We start from the raw sequence: 20,768 nt of genomic DNA, 5'->3' as shown, positions 1-20,768 counted from the left end.
TAGCAAGATAACGAAACAGAAAAGGATTCAGAAACTGCATTTCAGAGTAAGCCTAAATAACATACCTGCTGAACTATTTGCCATATCATGCAGGTTGTATCTCTGGATCCAGAAATTAAATGAATTCCACAGTAATCTATCGCCAAGCAGGTCACAATATCTAGATGAAGGAGAAACAACAAGAATTTGATGTAGTTCAACTGTAATTTCACCACAGTGTGATGGTGAGCATGCAGACTATCCACTGTGTAGCCTCATTTACAGTCAACATGAAGCATTCTACCATGCTAACGACTGATGAGGCTGTATCAACCAATGAAGCCATTATACAACCAGGTGTACTAATGTGACTATCACCTTTGTTCCCTAACAACAGTCATCAAGCTTTATGTTGAAACTACATTAAATTACTACAGCAACTAAAAAGTCACTCAACTATTTACATATAATCACAGTTCAGCTAATAATCTGTTCTTACACTGCCATTCTGTTACGATTACTGCACCTGCCAGTTTAGGTGCACTGGTTTTTAACTCTTGCAGAAATACAAACATCAAGAAATACAAACAATACATAAAGCCTTTCATTTCACTATGTAAAGAGTTACTAACCCATGTGCCTGATGTGCTGTCCAACCAGCTTGCCTTTTGTAAGAGATGTTACTCTGATGCTATTGTCCCAGTGTCCTCCACTAAAGAGGAGTTTTGCATCATGAGATACTGCAAACAACTTGGAAGTGATCTCCAGTCCTGGTGCAAAAGGACCACTCATGTTGCGCTGTGTTCTGTAAGCAAATGATGAACAATTAAAAGTGAACTTGGTTCAAACCTTTCTTTTTAAATTCTTGTATCCTTAAGAAAAGAAATTCTGTAGAAGAAATCTATAGAAGAGGCTATAAAAAAATGATAAAATTCTGTCCCCTTGATATCCACAGCAAAACTGTCAATGCCAAGAGTGGAAAACAGATTAAATCATGCAATTTATAGTTCTGTACAAATGACTAATTACCCTAATAATGTAATTTTGAAGTAAAAGAGGAATTTTCTCAAAAATCAGAGAAAAATGACAACTTACACCTTCACTGTATTTTAAGACTGTATGAAGAGCATTCATCTCATATTCCAAGATGATGTTTTATAATAAGTAACTAGAAAAATAGAATGAGAAGTAGCTCTAAAGATGAAGAGCCATGAAATATCCCTTACAGGGCTCTTTACTAGAAAGGTAATAGTAAGCACTAGAAGATGCATACCTAGTTAAAAATTCAGCCAAAAGAAAACAATACAGTACATTTACTATCAAACAATTACTCTATTTTATTACTATAGATGCATTCAGCTCACGTCCTCATCATTTGCTTACTTGGGATTTGTTACTGTAGTATCTTTGATGAATGTAAAATAGTTGGAGATGTTTTTATCATAAGGCAGCCAACCATGGGTTCCAATAATACAATTCAGACTTGCTGTTACCTGCGAGAATTAGAAAAATCGATGAAACCCAGAGACTTTTTTTTCTGGTATTGGAACTTACATAAAAAAAGGCAAAGCAGCACATTTGCACCTATTTATTTTGACTGCTGGCACTCTCCAAGATTAATATTGACACATGCAACTTACCAATATCTCTGGGCTTCCCTGAGACATAAAGGAACGTGACTGATTCTTGGGGACAACAGCTTTGACAATGGGGACACCATCACTGATTCCCTAAGAGAAAGGACATAGTTTTGATTTGATTATACACAAGAGGTAAAGGTCAAGTGTAGAATCTGTGAAGAGTTAAAACCTAAATCCTCTCATCAAAACCAGACCTTTAAAGTACAGTTGGGCATTGACACACACGTACTCAGTTCATACAGGTATATAGCATCACAAGCACCAGGGCATAAACCCTAGCTCTGCCCTGTAACCTTGAGTTTAGTCACCAAACCTAGCGAATCCTCAGGTACCACCAGCGCTGTTCTTAGCTTTCATGATTTAGTTGTTAACTTAATACCCAAACAAGACTCAAATTCATGTCCATCAGATACAGATTTATGGGATTCAACTTCTTTAAAACTAACTAAAAAGATAGATTGTTTCATACAAATTGCACTTGAAAGAATTTTCTTCAAATAGGAAGCAAGTCTACTTTCATATGGCTTATGGCTTTCTGTTTCAAGAAGATCAGAAGTCTCAGATCAAACTTTAATCAGCTTCAAATAATGTATCTACCTCTATGAAGAAAGACTTCAGTTCAGTGAGGTGTTGGAAGAGATTCAGAGTAGAGGTATCACTTCTAGTTAGTCTTTGCACTACCTCTTCTGCTGACAACCTCTGAGGATGGGGCTCCTGGAAGATGAGATTTGAAGAAGCATCAAATTAGACAAATCAGACACTCAACTTCTTTCAGAAAGAAAATGAACTTATTTTGAAAACGCTATGTTGAATTTCCCTCACAGTGATCCTTAGAAATGGTAATGTGGAAAACTTATTTTTCATAAGTTGTCTAACTCAGTTGAATTTAACCAAAGGTTTGACTGAGAAGGAAAAGAGCATTACCTTCAACAGCTGGCAGGGAGTTTGTCCAAAATTGTTTATCATCCCTTCTAAAGCTTTCCTTTCCTTCTCATCTGTTAAAGCATCCAAATCCACTGCTCCTGAATTGCAGCAAGAAGGGTAAAAGAAAAAATAGAAATCAAACCATTCACACAGAAAAGATTAGCAAAAAAAACAACAGAAATTCATCACAGCATCATCGCCCTTTCCCACAGGTAAGCCTCCAAACTACACATTCATATAAAATACAACCTGAAAACACCACTGTCTCCGTCAGTGTGAGAAATGCAGATTATTTGACTTGTCAAATGGATTTAATGTACTTCACACATGCAATGTGTTACACACAAAAGCCACCCAAAATTCACTTTTGGTGTAAATAGACTAATATTAATTCACAATATTTTTCATTCAATTTGCCTCAACTCCTAAGCCTTTCCTATGAATGCTTTTAGGCAAGTGAACAAGAAACTTGTATTCTGACAAATACAAGTTATGCTTTCACATTTCATAATTCTCTTGCTTTACTGTGTATTACTACATGGCATGATCACAAATCAAGTGCTTTCTAGCTAATACCCAAAAACCCACAATTCTGATAACAATGACAGGAAAGTATACTGCTTTGTACCTTCATAAGTACAATAATAGAACACATTGAGTGCCTCCACTGCAGCTGGTCCCCTCTGCTTGTAGCCAAAAATCAAATCGATCCATTCATGAAGATGAGCAGAAACATACTCTGATTCCTAGAGGAAAAAAAACCACTCAATAGTAAGAATGCTGTTCCTTCTTGAAGTATTTACTGATTTCTGTGAAAGAAATTCCTAAAATAAGCATATGCACAAATTAAGTGGACACTAATGTATGGGGCAGAAGCATAGAATATGGCATAAGCACCAACTGCCAGAGGGAAATTTAATACAAAGCAACACATCTAGAGCTGTTGAAATGCAGACGTGAAAGGCAAGGTAAGCTTCTAGTTCTCTATAATTATTAAAATTCAAGGGGAAGCTCATCACCCAAGATCATTTAATTCTGCATTGTATCCCCTAAGGAAGCAACATTCAAATCATCAGCATCCTTAGGCTCTTTCCTTTTTTCATTCAAGCATTTTATTTACATGCACAAGGCTATCAAGTGAAAATTCTTTCCTTATTATTTCATGCATAACTATCATCTTACCAGAGCCTTCCTATGTTTATAAATGAAGTCTTCTGGGGAATGGGCCCACTTGGGGAGAATGACATCATTTACTGCTTCTTTGGAAATTTGAAGCTGACCCAAGTTAAAGCCTGGTGAGAATTTTGGAGAATTTGAAGAGTTACTACAAAATATTTCCAAAATCTTGCTTTCTCAATAAAAGTACAAAGAGTTCAAAAGAATGCAAGGGAAATAATTCTAGCAAGGACATAGGAAGCTAAGATCTACTCTGAATCTTTCAAATGTTAAGTGATATGGGATAATAGTTATCCACAGCATCTAAATGAGCTAGAAGCTGCAGTCTCAATCTTAAAAGCAGCATTAGTCATTTACACATCAGAAAAACATACCTGCATTTGCTCTATTTTATCAGCACTAAAACTTCAAAACATTTCAGTAAGATTATGTGTAAGTATGAACTAATAACTAAGAGGTTTAAGTTATCCTAGAGTCAAGGGTTCCAAATCTTAAATTCTACCAGCTTTCATAACAACAGCCCTAAAATATTTAAAAGACTTTTGAGAACATGACTTGAGTGTTGCAAATTTTAGTAACTTACAACTCTAGTAACTGTAGCTACCAGACCAAATTATCAGCAGCACAAACATGCAAATCTACTTTTAAACTGCCTAATAGGAAATAAAAAATTCCCCTGGGCAAGAAATTCAAAGAAGAAATATCTAGGAGTCTCACACATCAGAATGCAGGGCATTCTCCTTCTAAATTTTATATATGACTGAAATAGTTTGTTTTCCTCCCCCTCTTCTCTTCTCATACATTTTAAAATTTTATATGGGTCTAAAAATCAACCAACTTCACATGATATTGTTAGATAACAGTAACAATTTGCCTAGAATAACAGATGTGATGTTTTAAGTTGCCCAAGCCATCATTCAACATATCTAGTATAACAAATAATAATTAACATCTATTAACTTCTATTTGATCTATTTCTATTTCTATTACCTTTTTAAAAAAAATATTCAAATGAGCATCTTTGCTCTTTTGTTAACCAAACAATGGTTTTAGCCATCCTTAATCTCCCACTCTGAGTTTTAAACAACATTTAGACTACTGCTCAATATAACTGCTCTCACTGAACAGTTTTGAAGTCAGCACGATGAAGTAATTTCCACAAGTATGTTATTAGCTTAAAGATTAAAATACACCACAGTATTCATAAATGGTTGGAACAATTCTTCTCAGAAGAGGAGCGCTCTATGCAGAATATTCTGAGCAGTCTATTTACCATTTTGGTTCTCCAGGAATTCTGGGAAGTAGAAAAATTCTGGAATAAGTTCCTTGACATCATTGGGGTTATCCATGAGCGCTTGCCAGGTAGCAGGAATTGAATGGAACTGTCGATCAGCACAATCAAACCTGGGGGACAGAAAACTCGCATCAGATTGATTACTCCCTTGGTAAAAATGACATGGAAGAAAAAGTTGGTACTACTTTGCTCATAATGTACCTGCCACTTTGAAGTTGGATATGAAGAGTTGTGAAAGGTTCTACCCGAATGAGGTAATGCATGACACCAGCAGCATTTGAGTAGTGTGTCCCATAGTGAAATTTGTCAATCACTCCAAGGGGATCCTCAAAATTATCATATCTTTAAAAACAAAAGACAGCAACAAAAAACTTCTATAAATATAAATGAGCACTGCAGCTGATATACACACAGATTATACTTATTGGAGGGAAGGACTCAAAAGAAATGATCACAGTAATTTGTGAAGGAGAATCACATCCAGTTCTATTAAACATGGGAACACAAATTCTCAGAAAATCCCTAAGCAAAAGGGACTTTGATATGATGGATCACCCTTTGCATACCTGTTCTTTATACCCTTCCCTATGCATCTGTTATAACATATCAGAAACTGGATAAAGGGCAAGACTGGCCCTGTTTAGCATGAGTTCATATGAGAGAAAAAAGCAAACCCACGAATAAGCTGGATATTACTGAAAGAATTTGTTTCTGCAAGACTGAAAATATCAATTTGTGTGACCATTTCAAGATGCAGAGATGCCCATTTTCCTCTTCTGCTGGCAAACTCACTCTACAGTACTATGCCACCATCCACTTGATATATTCCTCCACATGACAAAGCTAGTAAGTAAGATTACAGTTGAGTACTGCTAGAGAATCAGTTTCATTGTAGTCAGGAATAGACCCAAATCAAAGCAAATTCTTCATGTTCCAAGTTCTATGGAGAAAACTGGTTTTGCAGGAAGACTGACAAGTGCCATCTGGTATAATAGCACTCACTCCTCACAGTAGCAAAGAGGAAGGATAGATACACTGATGTGTAGGTGTAAATACTTGTCATTCCTACATAGAAAGGAACTGCTGGGAGCAACTGAGTTACATTTTATTTCAAAGATAACCTACACACACACAAAAAAAGCAGGAAACACAGATCTAGCTTCTCATCAGCATGATTTCACATTCCTTATCTTGAAACAGATACAAGACACAGCATATCTCTTCAAACTACAGACCTTTTCATCTCCCCAGAGAAAAATCTCAATTTAACAACAGTAAATTTTGTCCTTTCAGTGCTGCATGAGCTAACCAATCTGAATACAGTAGAAACAAAGAACTGTCAAACCTTTGCAAAAGCATCTGGGATGTTAAATTGTTAGATTTTTAAAATTTCAGTGTCACTATTGCATTTTTAAATACATTATTATCATGGAATCTCAAATGACAAAGAAATAACTAAGTGCTCAAATACATACTTCTCTTTCACAGCCTTAGCATTCTTCTCATTTACCACTCCAATGGGTTTGGATAGATCCCTAAAGACTGCTGGATTATTCAGATCCAGTTCTTCAGATGTATAATCTCGTAAAATCCAGGGGAACTGGAAAGAAAAAAATGAATCAAACAGATTAAATCCATCTTTAGAAAACAGAAACAATACGGAAGTTCAACAAAAACTGAATAATTACCACAGGATATTGAGCAAGATCATTGTAAGTTCGTCCTGCCATTGTGTTCAGCTGAATAAGGTAGTCAAAGTTGGATATTTCTCTATTCACCCATTTCTGAAGGACAAAATAAATAAAGAGCATGGAAGCAAGTTACACATCAGTATTTCCTCGCTGCTGGAGAGTACTATAGCAAGTAAAAGGCACTAGACTATGAGCATGGTATGAATGTTCAAATTTCATTTCTCACAGTCACTATTATTTCCCATTTGATTTGATGATTATACTACATTTTACAGAGTTGCTACATTTCACTGAAATACATTGATTGTGCTGTATTTCATTGAAATCATATCCTTGGTTGATATCAGTACTGTTTTAAAATGCAACACAGCAGATAGCTAGCAGCCTTAGAACAAAAAGAGGAAGCAAAATTGAAATGAAACAGAATACAGGTGAACAGATATGGGAACTGGGAACTGAACTTTGAAATCCATTAGAGTTCAAAGGTCAGAACTTACAAATTTTTCTCCCATTGGTTAATGGTAGAAGAACATGTAAACATATGTTGTCCTTCCTCCATTATTCTATTTTAAACCAATCAACCAACAGAGGTGTGATTAGAAGGATTAAAGAGCTTTATGCAGTAAGATGGAAACATTTCACTACAGAATATACAGATATACTACATGAATATACAAAATGATACCTTACGTCCTTGGGAAAAAATTAAAAATAAAGTATTCCCAATATTTTTTAAATTCTTAAGTAAGAACTGCCTTCCCCTCCACCATTCCCTCAGAGAGGACAATGATTGTAGGATAACAAGATAGAAAATAAAAATCAATTAACTGTATTTAGAGAAGTGATCCATGTTTAGGGTAATATCAAAACGTCCATTTTTACTTTTACAAGTAAAAAACCAATTCCCTTAAAACCATACTTCCTGCTCAACCTTCATACATGCTTTGCTGAAAGCCCTGTCCTGAGAAGATGGCAGGGAACATTATTTGCTCATGTATTGAGAGAAGACTGAGAATACATGTAAAAGACCACAGACCAAAAGCAAGTCTCCTACATGTTCTCTACTCTTGTTGGATCACTTGTAATAATCACATCAGCACCAGACTACTTACATGGCATAAACTCAGTGACTGTGAACATGAAGACTGCAATTCTAAAAAAATGCATGTGGAAGTTTAGATATCAGAGAGGCATCAGAGAAGTTGGCAGTTGCCATTGGAAATTATAAATAAAAATCAGTACTCAGGGACATATAGAACTCCTTCAAGGAGCAGGAAAATACCATTTATGCTGAAGTTTCATACCTGCATCAAACCTGAAGCTTTAAAGAGCTCCTGAGGAGATCGGGTCCCAGAAATATTTGGAGAACGCAGTGACAATATTCGACTGTATACTTTGTTTCTTACCTGTTCAAACAGCATAAAAATATATATTTTAGATATTGAAGCTGACAAGTACACAATTTCACTGTTACAGTGCAAAGCAAATGGAACATGGTTACACTTTAAACATTTGTCTCTTGCTGTATAAGCCTTTGGACACATGGATACGATATCCTTCAGTTTCAGGATATACATCGTGAAGTGACTTTCGTTGATGCTACAGTAAAAGAAATTCCACTAAATATTCTTCTAAGAAGGCTGCTATTCAAATAAGCTTTCACTATTTTCCTTACAAAACTAACACAAAGATTGATTTATTTAAAATGTTTTTCAGCTGTTATTCTTGAATTGACTGACTGGTATGTAATTTTCCTTAAGTCCTGATATTCACCTTAGTTCCATGTTCAATGGATCATTTACATTAATGCAGGAGGAAAAATAAAAGTTCATTAATCGTAAATCACAGAACAATATTATTTCTAACTCTGTATTTTAAAAAGTCTCTGTTATTAGTAATTAATTTACTTAGAATATTTTTTTTAAGAGTGCAAGCTTCACAGAATCTTAGGGGTTGGTAGGGACCTCCAGAGATCATTGAGTCCAACCCCCCTGCCAAAGCAGGTTCAAGACATTCAGATTACTACTGATATAATTTTAGTTGAATTACAGCGCTGTATCACTAAAAAGAGACAGGAAAAGTCTTGTTTTATTTATCTTTACTCAGTTTTCATATGTCAGACTGAGTTTTTTGGAGGCTGCAAATTTATATAATCTTTAAGCATAGCAAATAATTCACCATTATTGTGCCAGTTTCATGAAAGACACCAGGTACAGATAAGGTCAGTGAACTACAACTTGACACTTGTACTAATAACAGTAAACAAGAAAATTTAGCAAACACATACCTCCTTATTGAAGTTGAGGAAGTAGTTGGTTTGATCTGTAAGGAAGATCTCCAAAGCTGACCTCCTCAGGTTGTACCGACGCAGATGTATCTCTCGAATTTGAGAAATGTGCCATTTGAAATCAAAACCAACCCCTAAGAAGAGCACTTGGATTACTGGATTTGGAATCAAAATCTTTTCAAAAACTTTCCTTATTCAAATAATGCAGTATTAAACACCCTACTGTCAACCATAAAAAGCATTTTTTATACATGGCTTGGTGAAACATTTTGCTTGGAAGCATTACTAGCCTCATCTGCTCTACTACAGGAGAAAAAAAGACGGGCAATAACTAATAGGATGAAGAATCTGGTTTTGCTTTCTGATCAAAATACATTATGAATGTATTTTGTTGACAAAAAATATGAACTGAAACATCTTTGCTTTCTTAATCAGGCTCAGCTTCTGATTAAGCTTCTGTGTAGAATTCTCAAAAGGTTAGCTTCTTGATCTATAGTTTCTCAAATTTTACCAACAATTTACTGTTTTCATGCTTAACCATGCATATTTCATTGAAGTTCCTTAAGTAAAAAAAAAAGCCATTAATTTTTACATACTGTCACTTACTCCTCCTCCTACTTAAAACTACAACTTACTACTCTTAATCAGCACATAAATGAAACATGTCATGTAGAACATAAATGTGGTTTAAGAAATAAATTAGAGGAAATAGCATGATGCTCATTAGCAGCACTGTCAGCAAATCAACTATTATTTTTATAGAAATAATCAACATAAGAGCTCAGTTTGCATAGTTTCAGATTATTTACTATAATTGGATTGGTCAGAGGCTGACCACCAGGAACAATATTAAGTACAGATCCACACCCTACTTTTTTACAATTAGTTTGGTGCTAAATCTCTACTGAAAACAGAATTGCTGAATTGAAAATAAGAAGCCATTGGTTATGCTCACCCTCCTCTTTTTCAATGCTACCATCAAAGAAATATAGGTGCTGGGTAGTGACCTCCAGTCTGCCAGGTATCACATCAATTATAGTAATCAGTTCACAGTTTTCAGACAATATTAGCTTTTCTTTCTGACTCTGTTCATCCTTCTCATCCCTACCAAAAAAAGCAGGTGTTAGGGGTTGGGTAGATTATATAGTTGCTTAGATACTTGGTACAGCTTAGAAAAGAATCAAATTTGAAAGACAAAAAATACGCACAAAATTATATGAAACCACTTCCATTAGCATTTAGAAGTCTAGTAGTCTGGTTTGAAAACATTTCTTAACATTGTTTTTCGGGCTTGCTATTTCAGTTTCAGGCACAATGAACTTGACTTCCTCTGAAGTACAAAAACAACAGGCTGCATTTCTTTCGTATTGAAGGTACTTGAGTGATCTGGCCTGAAGCTAATCCCTGGTTCCTGTTATTAAAGTGAACTTCACACATATTTGAAGTAGTGGCTGATCTTAAGTCTACAGAGATGCTTTCAAAAGTTACTGGATGTTTGCTTGTGAGGTACAAGAGAATTCATCAGTATCACTAAAAAAAAAAAAAAAAAAAAACCACCTCCACATCTTCTGGGCTTCAACAGCATAGACACACAGGCATGTGCACAGTAGCCAGAGTGAATGGAATCAAGTGTTTACCATCTCTTCCTCCTTGATCCCCACCTCTCTATTAAGAAAAAACTGAGAGGAAGAGTCTCCTAAAGTCCACAAACGAAGCACAGCTGGTCTTCTCCCCTGAATGAGACTATTAGATTACACTAGTTAGATATTCATGCTGTGCAACTGACAGCATAATGAACAGCTCTGGCTTCCCTGGACAAGAGCTGGTTCCAAACTGGTCCACACCCTCACAGGTTAGATCATCTCCTGAGAACTACAACAAATGCACAGTGGGAAGCCTCAACAATCCTGCAATCTCAGACCAACTGAGAGCAGCAAATCACATATCCTCACAAATGCTTTCTCTGAACTTAATACACTCAGACTTCCTTTCCCCTGGTGCTCTTCATGCATCATTGTTTATAATGAGAAAGCAGCAGCTTTTCTGCTACACAAATTACTACAAAACCCTGGATTGGACTACTAAGGACAAACAAAGAGGAAAGTTTTGCATGCTAATCAATTCTTGAAATTGATTCCCTATTCCTTCCCACATACAAATTACATAAATGAATTTCAGCAGTTCATTGCTGTTGCACTTACATATTGGAACTGGCTGCTGTGTCTTCTTCTGGCAGTTCAAGCACATCATCTTCCAAGTCACTCACTTTCACCTGCTTCACCACCTCCAGAAGCAGAGACTCACTAGAGGGTTGTGCCTGGTACACACCTATCATAACAGGTGTAACAGCTCAGAAAATTTTTGCTAATCCATTTTTAGAAAGTTAAACTACTGAGTGGATCTTCTACTGTTGAATGCTATCTTTAATCAAGAAGCAACTTCTTCATACTCTTTCAATACTTTAGAGGGCAAGCAGAACTTTTTAAAAATGCTCCATGAATTACATTCAAATATACGTCAAGTTAATTGGTAACGGTACATTTCAGAAAACATGAAATTTGACTGGTATTCACAATACATCAAAACAATTAAGGAACATTACAGCAAGAGGGTGGTGAGGCAGTAGAAGAGGCTGCCCAGAGATGTGGTAGATGTTCCAATCCTGGAGATTTTCAAGGCAAGGCTGGATCAGGGCCTGGACAACCTCATGTAATTATGGGTGTCCCTCTTCATTGCAGGGGAGTTGGACTAGATGACCTTCAACAGCCCCTTCCAACTCTAAGGATTCTACAATCTTATGTATGTATATAAATTACCTATATATACAGAGAAACAAAATCTACATAACCATATGAGGAAAACAAAAACCCTAAAAACTGTATTCTAATGCAGACATTTCCATTAACATATTCCATAGTGTTTTGCCAGATGCTCTTACAGCATGCAGGTTTTAGAGAAATGTACCTTGGTGGGGTTTTTTCTTGTTGTTGTTGTTTTTAGTTAATCTGGGTTTACAGGATCCAAGAAAGATATGCAACTGCCTATTATAAAACAAAGGAGCTCTTGAACTATTTTTCCACCAAAAATACACACTTCAATGAACAAGAGGAAATTCTTCTTTCCATCGGGAAAAGAAGCTGCTTCAGGTCAAAGCATCACTGCTATGTTAAACATTATTACCGTAGAGGGAATAACAAAAAAATATATGATTTAACTACCTGTAACACACTGATTGTTAAAAACAGACCTATCAGAGAAAGTCACAGAATCCAAGTAAACCATTAGGTATAACATTACCTAAATTATCTCTCAGGTCACTAGCATCCTGATGAGAGTTGAAGCTGTAATTCTGCACCAGTTTTAGTCTCATACGTGAAAAATTTTCAACATTTGAAAGTTTCCAGTGAACAGGATGCTGTTTCCTGAGAAAACAAGAATATCCATGTAAATACTTCAAAGAAGGTAAAAACCTATGAGCAAAATGATTACAAAGAAATACATATTTTAAAAAATCCTCAAGCCACCTACACATTGGCAGACGGCAAAACATAAAAGCTACAAATTGCATTTCAATAGTATGTCATATTGCAGCTCTGATCATCCTAAAACATTTTGCATGCAGCATTCATTTTCAACTGCAATACAGCAAATTGTTTACACTAGAAGTTCCAGAAAGTCTTTAGTTAGAATTCACCCACAAGTTAGGGCAGGCAAAATGTAGCATTTTAAATTGACATCAGCTTAATGCACATAAAAACCTCTTACTTCTTATTTTTAAAGACTATTCTCTCCATCCAAAGGAACCATTTATGAGTAGAATATCTCAAGAGGGTTGTTTTGGTTATTTTTTGTCTTTTTTTTTTTTTTTTTTTTTTAAGAGTAATGTTGATAATCAATTTGCATTTGTCACTCCAGGTAACCAGCTCAGCAGTACATTTCAAACTTCCTATGTTTATAATTGAAATGCAGAAATCATTAAGGATACATTCAATATTAAGTCCACATGTCAAGAACAGCTATTCAAGTCAATTTGACAAGGTCCTAGCCATATGAAATAGTAAGTTAATCACACGAACAAATTCCTTTCAAGCATCATATCCTGTTTGATTCAAGAAATTCACTTACACTTCAGACCAAGGACCACGTTCAGAGAGCAAATAAAGTTGGGCTGCTCTCCACTGTCTCAGAGTAGCTGTGTGTTGACTATGAAGTTGCTTTAGCATACTGTTATACCGCAGGTTTTCCTGTCGAGCCTTTCTGCTGAACGGTTCCACAAAATGCTCCTGAAAGACCATTAAAAATAAATCTAATACTGAAAGAACGGTTTTTGTAACTTGCAAGAATTCTTGCAAATGACAAATATATAGAAGTGGTTTAGCAGTAGACATTTCTGAAAATGTAAGGCATTGCTTACAAGAGAGATTTTTGAAGACTTAATGCTGTTTAACAGTTAATTCTAATGCTTGAACGGAATCTGAACCTTACACAGAAAGGTCAGTTCAGAAACAGTTTTTCCACGCAATAAATGGGACCTGCTAACTGTTCTAAAACATTCCCTAGAGTTGAGAGAATTTGAAATGTTAACTCATATCATAATGGAGGTTTTAATAATTCAGGTTTTAATAATTCAAAACATATATCAAAGTGGAAAAAAAGTAGCTTATAGCTAAGGATAATCCCCGGTTACTGTACTACGGAAGATCTGTCCTGAAATAATTCTGCTTACAGACAAGACTCTTAAACAAAAACAACAGAATTGAATCTTCTACATGTATATATAGTCAGACTCCTCAGAAAAATCTTCAACAGAACCACCAACATGCCTGCAGTAACTTGAATTGGGTTATTTTGGAATTCAATTTCTCCATTTTATTTTTTTATTAATCCTAAGACATAAGCTACTGAAAACCTTACCTGAAATTTCAGCTTGCTTTCTCCTCTCTCCCGATCTCGCTTGTGCATATTCACCATAAATGCCTCATAACAATCCTTCCAATAAACTGCCATCTGCTCATGACCATGTCTGAAGGAGTTTTCTTCATACTGCTTCATATTTGGAATAATCTGTTCCCATCAAAACAAAGTATGATTTCTGAATATGAACTCCTCTGCTCTAATGATGAAAACAAGTGTGAATGACACCAAAAGAGTTAACTACTTACATATTTATCAATATAAACCTTCCATTCATCAGATCGGCAATATTCTTGGAAGTCCTCAAAGAAAGAGGGGCTGCCATTGGTAGAAGGCAATGAAGGGAGATGCAGATTCATGAAGAGAAGTTCATAAATTTTGGATACCAGCGTCCGAACGAGTGGAATCAAAAATGAGTATGTTTCTGTCTTCTCTTCAATTGATCTACTTAAGATGCCTTCTAACTTCCCCAACAGGTAGCATGCTTCAGGTTGACTCTCTATTACTTTGGTCTGAAGAAGGGTGTTCAGTTTTGCTGCTGCCATAGCACAGACCTACATAGACAAACAACAAAGTGAGTGCAACTCAAAATAGTAATTTGGAGCACTTATCTTTTAGCACAGAAGTATTTACATACTCTGTTTGTATCTCAGGTAGCCTAAGGGCACACAGGCATCACATACAGGCACTGATCACTTAATTCAACCAGAGTCAGTTGCAACCTCAGTCACATATCTACATTAAGGTAAGTATGTGCCTAAACAAACAAGTCTGGGTTTTCTGAAGGGTTCATTATTCCAAACACAGCTCTGCTAACTTTATAACAATTGTCCATTCAGCCTAACAGTCCAGATTCACATGCACTGAATCTATGCAAACCTGAAACCACTAACAAACATTTTATGGTAGAAACGAAAAGTTGCCATCAGGACTGCTATCTTACTGCTACTAGAAGCTACATAACCTCCATGTTCAAACAGCTTGTTGTCTACCTCATTCACATATTCAAGATACGCACATCGATGGGACCACAGAGTAAGTTTGCAAATTTTTTTACTGGGGCTTACCATTTTCATGCAGAAGGATAAAAGACTGCCATCACTCTTCTCACTGGTACAAGCAGATCCTTCAGAATCAGAACAGTTACACCAGATATGCCCTTAAAATATATTGGAATTTGCAACAAACCTGTAAGTTGTCTTGTGCAATGAATCCAAGGAGCAACTGGACTTGCACCTGTGAAAACCAGGCTGCTTCTGGGCCAGCAGAGTACCAGACTGACAGGCTATCCATAAGAATCACTAATTCCTCCAATAGCTGTCGTAAAAGCAGAAGATTTTTGTAAAACAAATTACCAGTAACTATTCCAGATGGAGATGCAATCATTTCAAAGAGCTGTAGAATTCCCACTTCTAAGTTACCCAAAGCCATATCACCATCCTAAAAGATTGTAGCTAAACCAGTAATCTGAAAAAATTGACTGTAAAATACAACTAGCCTAGTATGTTAACTCATGTGTCTCCTGAATAAAGCCAAAACCAACATATTGTATATATGTCTATCTTCTTCCTTTAACTTACTCCAGGAAATGTCAACTCCATAAAAAAGCTATAGACTCCTGCAGCAGGATTGCTACAATTGAAAAGACATTCTTATCAATCATGCAGACATTACACCAACAACCAATTTCTAGTTCAGTATTTATGGGTTTTCATTTTATCCTTTTATTTTGTGTTTTATGTGATATGAGTAATGCCAATATAATTCACTAGCAACAGTAATATGTATGGTGCCTTGAGAAGTAAAGCAAGGCTTCATCAATGAATACTAAAATTGATGAGAAGTTTGAAGCTTCTTAACTACCAATACCTTACATTAGGAGTTCTTTCTAAATCTCTCCTAACATAGAAACCAAAACCTGACAAAAACCTCACTACAAAATGAAGCTAATCATAAGATAATGGCCCATTTTACCATCAAACATTTACTTAAAAATAACATATCTTGGTGTATTCCCTAAAAAATTTCTAAAATATAAAATTACTACTCTGTTAAGCCCCAGACTCACAAGAAAGCTTCTGTAGCAAGCTGAAAGCTGCTTAAAATACTGCAGTGCTTTAAATTCTCCCTAGGCACAGCGGAAGACAATTTACAAAAGTCGTTGTTTTCAATTCAGAGATGGCAATAAGCACAACCCCCATTGCTCCAAAGTTCCTATCTCATTTCTAATTAGATTTCACAAAGCTAGATCATAACAAAAAGCAAAACCTTTACATAGAGCAGTCTTTAAAAAAAAACACAAAGGAAAGCTTTACAATTACTCTATGTTTGTTCACAAGCCTGCGGTATGGAGAGCAGCTTAGCAATTACTCCATTGAAGACTTAACTCATATCTGCCAAAAATGGAAAAGCAAGGACAACACAGCACAAGAGGAAAGACTATTTTTGAAGTTACATAATTACATGAAGAAAGCAGGAAACAGTCAGGAAACAGATAGTTTCTCTATCTTACTACTTAGTGTGATTGTTAGTTCTTTCCTCCCTCAGGGCTCCTGTTTCTGACTCCCTGCACGTATGAAACTGAGCTACTTATGAATGTATGCCCAATATTCCCAGTAGCAAGCTTTTAGGATTTTTCTCATTAAGGGACAATCTAATACGTTTCACTATGAACCACTACTCTCCAATATCTAGTTTAAAAACAAACACCTAGAGGAGATGACATTATCCAAGTTGACAACTTTTTCATTACTATTTCTGCCCACAAAATTTCCATTATGCAGTTACTGTACCTTTTCTGTCCATAAATTTGAGTTAACAAGTCCTTCTGCCTGCAGGAAATCTTGTACAATTAGTAAGAGCCGGAAAGCATTTTCAGAGTGTGTAGGGAGAGCTTTAGAATCTCTGTTATCAGTGACTGACCATTCTAACATCTTCTCCAATAAGCTGCATGTAAAACAAAATCCCGAAGTAATTACTACATGTTCCAGCTTTTAAGTGGCTTTAAAAAAATCCTATTAAGTATTTAATTGAATCTCTCAGTCCACAGCGATAACTGCTGTATTCTCAACAAGACAGAGATGTAAAAGATTTTAAAGAGAACATGAAACTTGGAATACAGCTTTTCAAAACCTTAAAACCACATTACCTAATAGGTAGTAAAATATACTGATAGTACATGAAGATAGAGCTAAAAAAAATTGTATCTTGAGGGTAAACATCCATTCCTTCTTAGCCTTACTAAAGCCCACTTATTTTTTCCCTTTTTCATCAAAAGAAGGATAGAACTTGCCCATGAACAGTACACTCACTTGAGTTTTATTTCATCAGAAGGTCGCAGCAACTCATTAGATATTCCCAGTTTAGTCAGTGCAGAAAACACCTGTCCTCTCTCTACCCAAGCCTCATCATCAGATCTTTCAATGCCTTTCCACATTATGCACAGCAGGATGTCTGTAAGTAACTGTATCAGTTCATTATCACCCCCCTGCAAAAGAAAAGGAATATTTACAGCCCTTCAACTCCTATAAATCTTCACAGTTTCTCCTTCATCATAGTCTCTCTATGCTTTCCACTTTTTTGTTTGAAAACTCTACAGTCTCAAGTCTAACAGCTAAATACACAAAATATGGGAAAAAGTGGCTTCCCAGAAACTGTAACATATATTGACTTCTACATCATTATTTAAACCTAACCCTTAACTGCCCTTTTGTTCTCCCCATTCCACCTTTGCCCAAGCAATTCCAACCAAAAAGCGACATAACTCAGAGATGTCCCCACTGACTGTAAGAACGTTATTGGCTATTTTCCTTCAGAAGATATAAGAATAAAAGGACAATGAGGACAATGATTATATGCCCATTAGGGATACAATTAGAAAGGAAAAAAATTGCAGTCATTAGGAGAAATTAACCACATAGGTAGAAAATTACTTACTCCTTGATTTTCAAATGAAGATAGATCAGCAGCACTGAAGCCCACATCGCTTATGACATCTGGCTCCTTGTCAGGCTGCCCAGAAAATGGTTTTCTGTTCTCTATAGGTGATGGTGTGCTGGGCAGGCTATCTGTCATCTGATTCACAACGTCAGCTAGTTCATAAGAGTCAACGCTGGATAGATCTAGACTCAGGTGTGAAGGATTACTGCGCCACAAATCTTCTCGGTCCTCTGACTTGAAAGACATCTCTGCTGCGGATGCATCTTCCAGTGGCATAGCAGAGAAATGAGCTGGGACATCCAAGGATTTATTGTCTTCTAAACTCCACTGATCAAACAATCCATTTATAGATGCAAAGGTATCAACTTTATCTCCCTCCATCTTATCAGCATGATATTTCTGAAGTTCTTCAGCAGGAGGATTTTTCTCCTCTTCCCTTGAGGAGTCAGCCCTGTTTTCTCTTAAGCCAATCCGGACCTCAGAATTTTCTTTCAGGAAGAGTCTGATCAAAGTGTCCTGCCAGCCCAGCTGCTGAGAAATCTGTTGTGCTGCATCCAGTTGGGAATGCAAAAGATGCAAAACCTAAGGATAGATGATAGTTCACACCTACACATTAATTTTAGCTTGAAACTTTATTCATTCTATCTTTTAAATTAGAAGATTTACGACCTTACAGCTTTCTTTACCTTTTTATCAGCTTATAAAAGAGTCATATTGAATTAACAGAAAGCATATATATCACAAAAATCACTCAAAATTAGAAATGCATATAAGAGCAAAAAAAAAATTGCAGGAATACAACATGGGGAAAAAAAAAACCAACTATCAATGTACATCAGTCAGTCCTCACTTTTCAGTCACTCTTCTACAGCAATTCCTAGAAAAGGCAATTATCAGAGCAAATAATCCCATTAACAAAATCGTAGCACACGATATGCTTAATTAGAATCTATTAAACAGAAAAATTAAGAAAGCTAAAGTAAGCTACAATATTACTAGCTTATTGATAGCATACACTTAACTTATTTTGAGAAACTTTGGTATAGAATATAGTTTCTTGGAACTACATTCAGTACTACCAATTCCAGTGATACAAGCCAGAGAGCTCATTTAAGAGTTATTACTTTTTCCGTCTCCTCTCTGCATCCTTAAATACTCTTCTGAACCATTACATGTTGTATTAAAAGTAACATTAAGAATGAAACAAAACCTTGAGCTTAAGCATCCTTTGAGAAAACTAATTCAAGTCAATACTTTTAAAACATAAAAAAAATATGCTAGTTGAGAACCACTGGAGAGACTTGGGGTTTTATTTTTTAAAAGATTTAAATATATGAAGTTCAACATCAAGTTCCATATTAGCTTTTTTCCTAACATCCTAAATCATTACTAAAGGAAAGTAGCAACAGCAGCAGCCAGTGTAGCTAAAACATCTCAAATAAGACATCACACAATATAGTTTATGGATTTAACAGTATTCTATTTTTAAAGGTAACTAACCTTTCTACAGATAACCACTCTCATGTTTATATCTGATCTATGAGCCAGATGCACTACAGCTAAAAGATCTTTATAATTCACAGCAGGATCTGTGGAGAAGAAAAAAACAAATCAAACTATTCCATGCAAGTGATGTAACAGTTAAGTGTTCAAAATAGCTTTGGAAGTCACTTCCACAACCAGGAATGGCAAAGGGAACATGCTTCAGGGAATTAAGAAAACAGCTGAGACTAACATGGACTGCAAATAAAACAGATTCATAAAGTAACTTTTTCCTGAGCAAAAAGCAAGTGTATTTGCCTCTGAGCAAACAGGCATTTACTAACAGTAGACAACACTTCCCCATTACCTGCATGGAGAACTTGGTTAAGAAGGTTTTTTATGAGAGAAATAGTAACTGAGGATTCATTCAGGAGGAGTCCAAGTCCAGAGTACCCCACTTCTCTGAGTCTCATACGGTGCTTACTACGTTCATAAACTTTAGTACATTTCAGCATCTCTTCCATAATCTGTGTGAAAAAGCACACAAAAGCAAAATAATGAGGAAGCATCTAGACTTCTTAAACTTAATTGCATATGACATAGCATACTAGTCCATAGTTTACAAAAAACCCTTTAATAAAAAATTCAGACTCAATTTTAAAGGTCCCAATACTTCTAATGCTTGACATTAGGAGAGCACTAACCCCATTGCAACTACAGTGATTAGCTACATGTTGTTGCTTGCATATTAGAAAAAGTTAAACTTGGATGACCAGCATCTTTGTAAGCATTTGCACTTCTGCAGTCTGACTACTGAAAAATACAAATCCATGCTCTGTTGATTAATTTATGAACATATCATTCATTTATTACCTTGAACACAAGTTCTCTAAGCCTGTCAGAGTACCTCTGGTGCAATAACAAAGCATAAAGAATATCAGCATTTCCTGGTTCAAAAAGCAATAGAAAAAGCTGATCTGGGGCTGAGCTGGAATGAAGAAGGCTGAACAGAACATCCAGGATGCCACAGAGCTGAAAATTAAGACAACTGGGTTAATCTAGAATTCATGCAGACTTTATTCTCCATCCAGAAAAAAAAAATCCTTGCTCTTCAATTTCTATTCTCTCTTGCTATACAATGTACATTGTCTGTTCACTGTTATCACATTTAAGTGGACATTTTTGCTATATGTAGAACACTATCAAGCTGTAAAGGGAACTACAAATCAAGTTCAAGCACTAATAGTGTCTATGAAATAGGAATTCACATCACTACAAAAATGATCAAAGTCAATTCATTTTCTTTCATAACACATGAGAAAATAAGTAAAAGTACAGCTACCAACAGAGCACTTTTGTAAGGATCCCCATGTAGCTGAGACAGGTTATATGTAGAAGCACACCCAATTAGAACCATAAATCAATCAACTCTTTGCGTGTTT

At 35.9% G+C, this 20,768-nt stretch overlaps 1 protein-coding gene across 2 annotated transcripts in view; it reads right to left on the bottom strand.

Annotated features, from left to right (window-relative positions):
- Window positions 1–20,768, bottom strand: part of NBEAL1 (neurobeachin like 1) — a gene marked incomplete at both ends in the record, with an annotated part of 73,325 nt that overhangs the window by 6,419 nt on the left and 46,138 nt on the right. For both annotated transcript variants that reach the window (XM_079538987.1, XM_079538988.1), the window contains 27 exons: window positions 66–160; window positions 612–784; window positions 1,363–1,472; window positions 1,620–1,709; window positions 2,217–2,333; window positions 2,544–2,641; window positions 3,172–3,289; window positions 3,726–3,835; window positions 4,993–5,123; window positions 5,215–5,355; window positions 6,489–6,613; window positions 6,702–6,797; window positions 8,009–8,110; window positions 8,992–9,125; window positions 9,947–10,095; window positions 11,193–11,319; window positions 12,289–12,413; window positions 13,117–13,274; window positions 13,906–14,055; window positions 14,154–14,459; window positions 15,094–15,222; window positions 16,698–16,851; window positions 17,217–17,392; window positions 17,842–18,426; window positions 19,345–19,433; window positions 19,694–19,853; window positions 20,200–20,358. In XM_079538987.1, the coding sequence (XP_079395113.1) occupies window positions 66–160; window positions 612–784; window positions 1,363–1,472; window positions 1,620–1,709; window positions 2,217–2,333; window positions 2,544–2,641; window positions 3,172–3,289; window positions 3,726–3,835; window positions 4,993–5,123; window positions 5,215–5,355; window positions 6,489–6,613; window positions 6,702–6,797; window positions 8,009–8,110; window positions 8,992–9,125; window positions 9,947–10,095; window positions 11,193–11,319; window positions 12,289–12,413; window positions 13,117–13,274; window positions 13,906–14,055; window positions 14,154–14,459; window positions 15,094–15,222; window positions 16,698–16,851; window positions 17,217–17,392; window positions 17,842–18,426; window positions 19,345–19,433; window positions 19,694–19,853; window positions 20,200–20,358 (4,107 nt within the window). The remainder of the gene's footprint in view (window positions 1–65; window positions 161–611; window positions 785–1,362; window positions 1,473–1,619; window positions 1,710–2,216; window positions 2,334–2,543; window positions 2,642–3,171; window positions 3,290–3,725; window positions 3,836–4,992; window positions 5,124–5,214; window positions 5,356–6,488; window positions 6,614–6,701; window positions 6,798–8,008; window positions 8,111–8,991; window positions 9,126–9,946; window positions 10,096–11,192; window positions 11,320–12,288; window positions 12,414–13,116; window positions 13,275–13,905; window positions 14,056–14,153; window positions 14,460–15,093; window positions 15,223–16,697; window positions 16,852–17,216; window positions 17,393–17,841; window positions 18,427–19,344; window positions 19,434–19,693; window positions 19,854–20,199; window positions 20,359–20,768) is intronic.

Source organism: Tetrao urogallus, assembly GCF_951394365.1.
Source record: "Tetrao urogallus genome assembly, chromosome: 8".
In the NCBI taxonomy this organism is placed as follows: Eukaryota; Metazoa; Chordata; class Aves; order Galliformes; family Phasianidae; genus Tetrao; species Tetrao urogallus.
The sequence above is the reverse complement of the archived record's forward strand: the minus strand, read 5'-3'. Positions and strand labels throughout refer to the sequence as shown.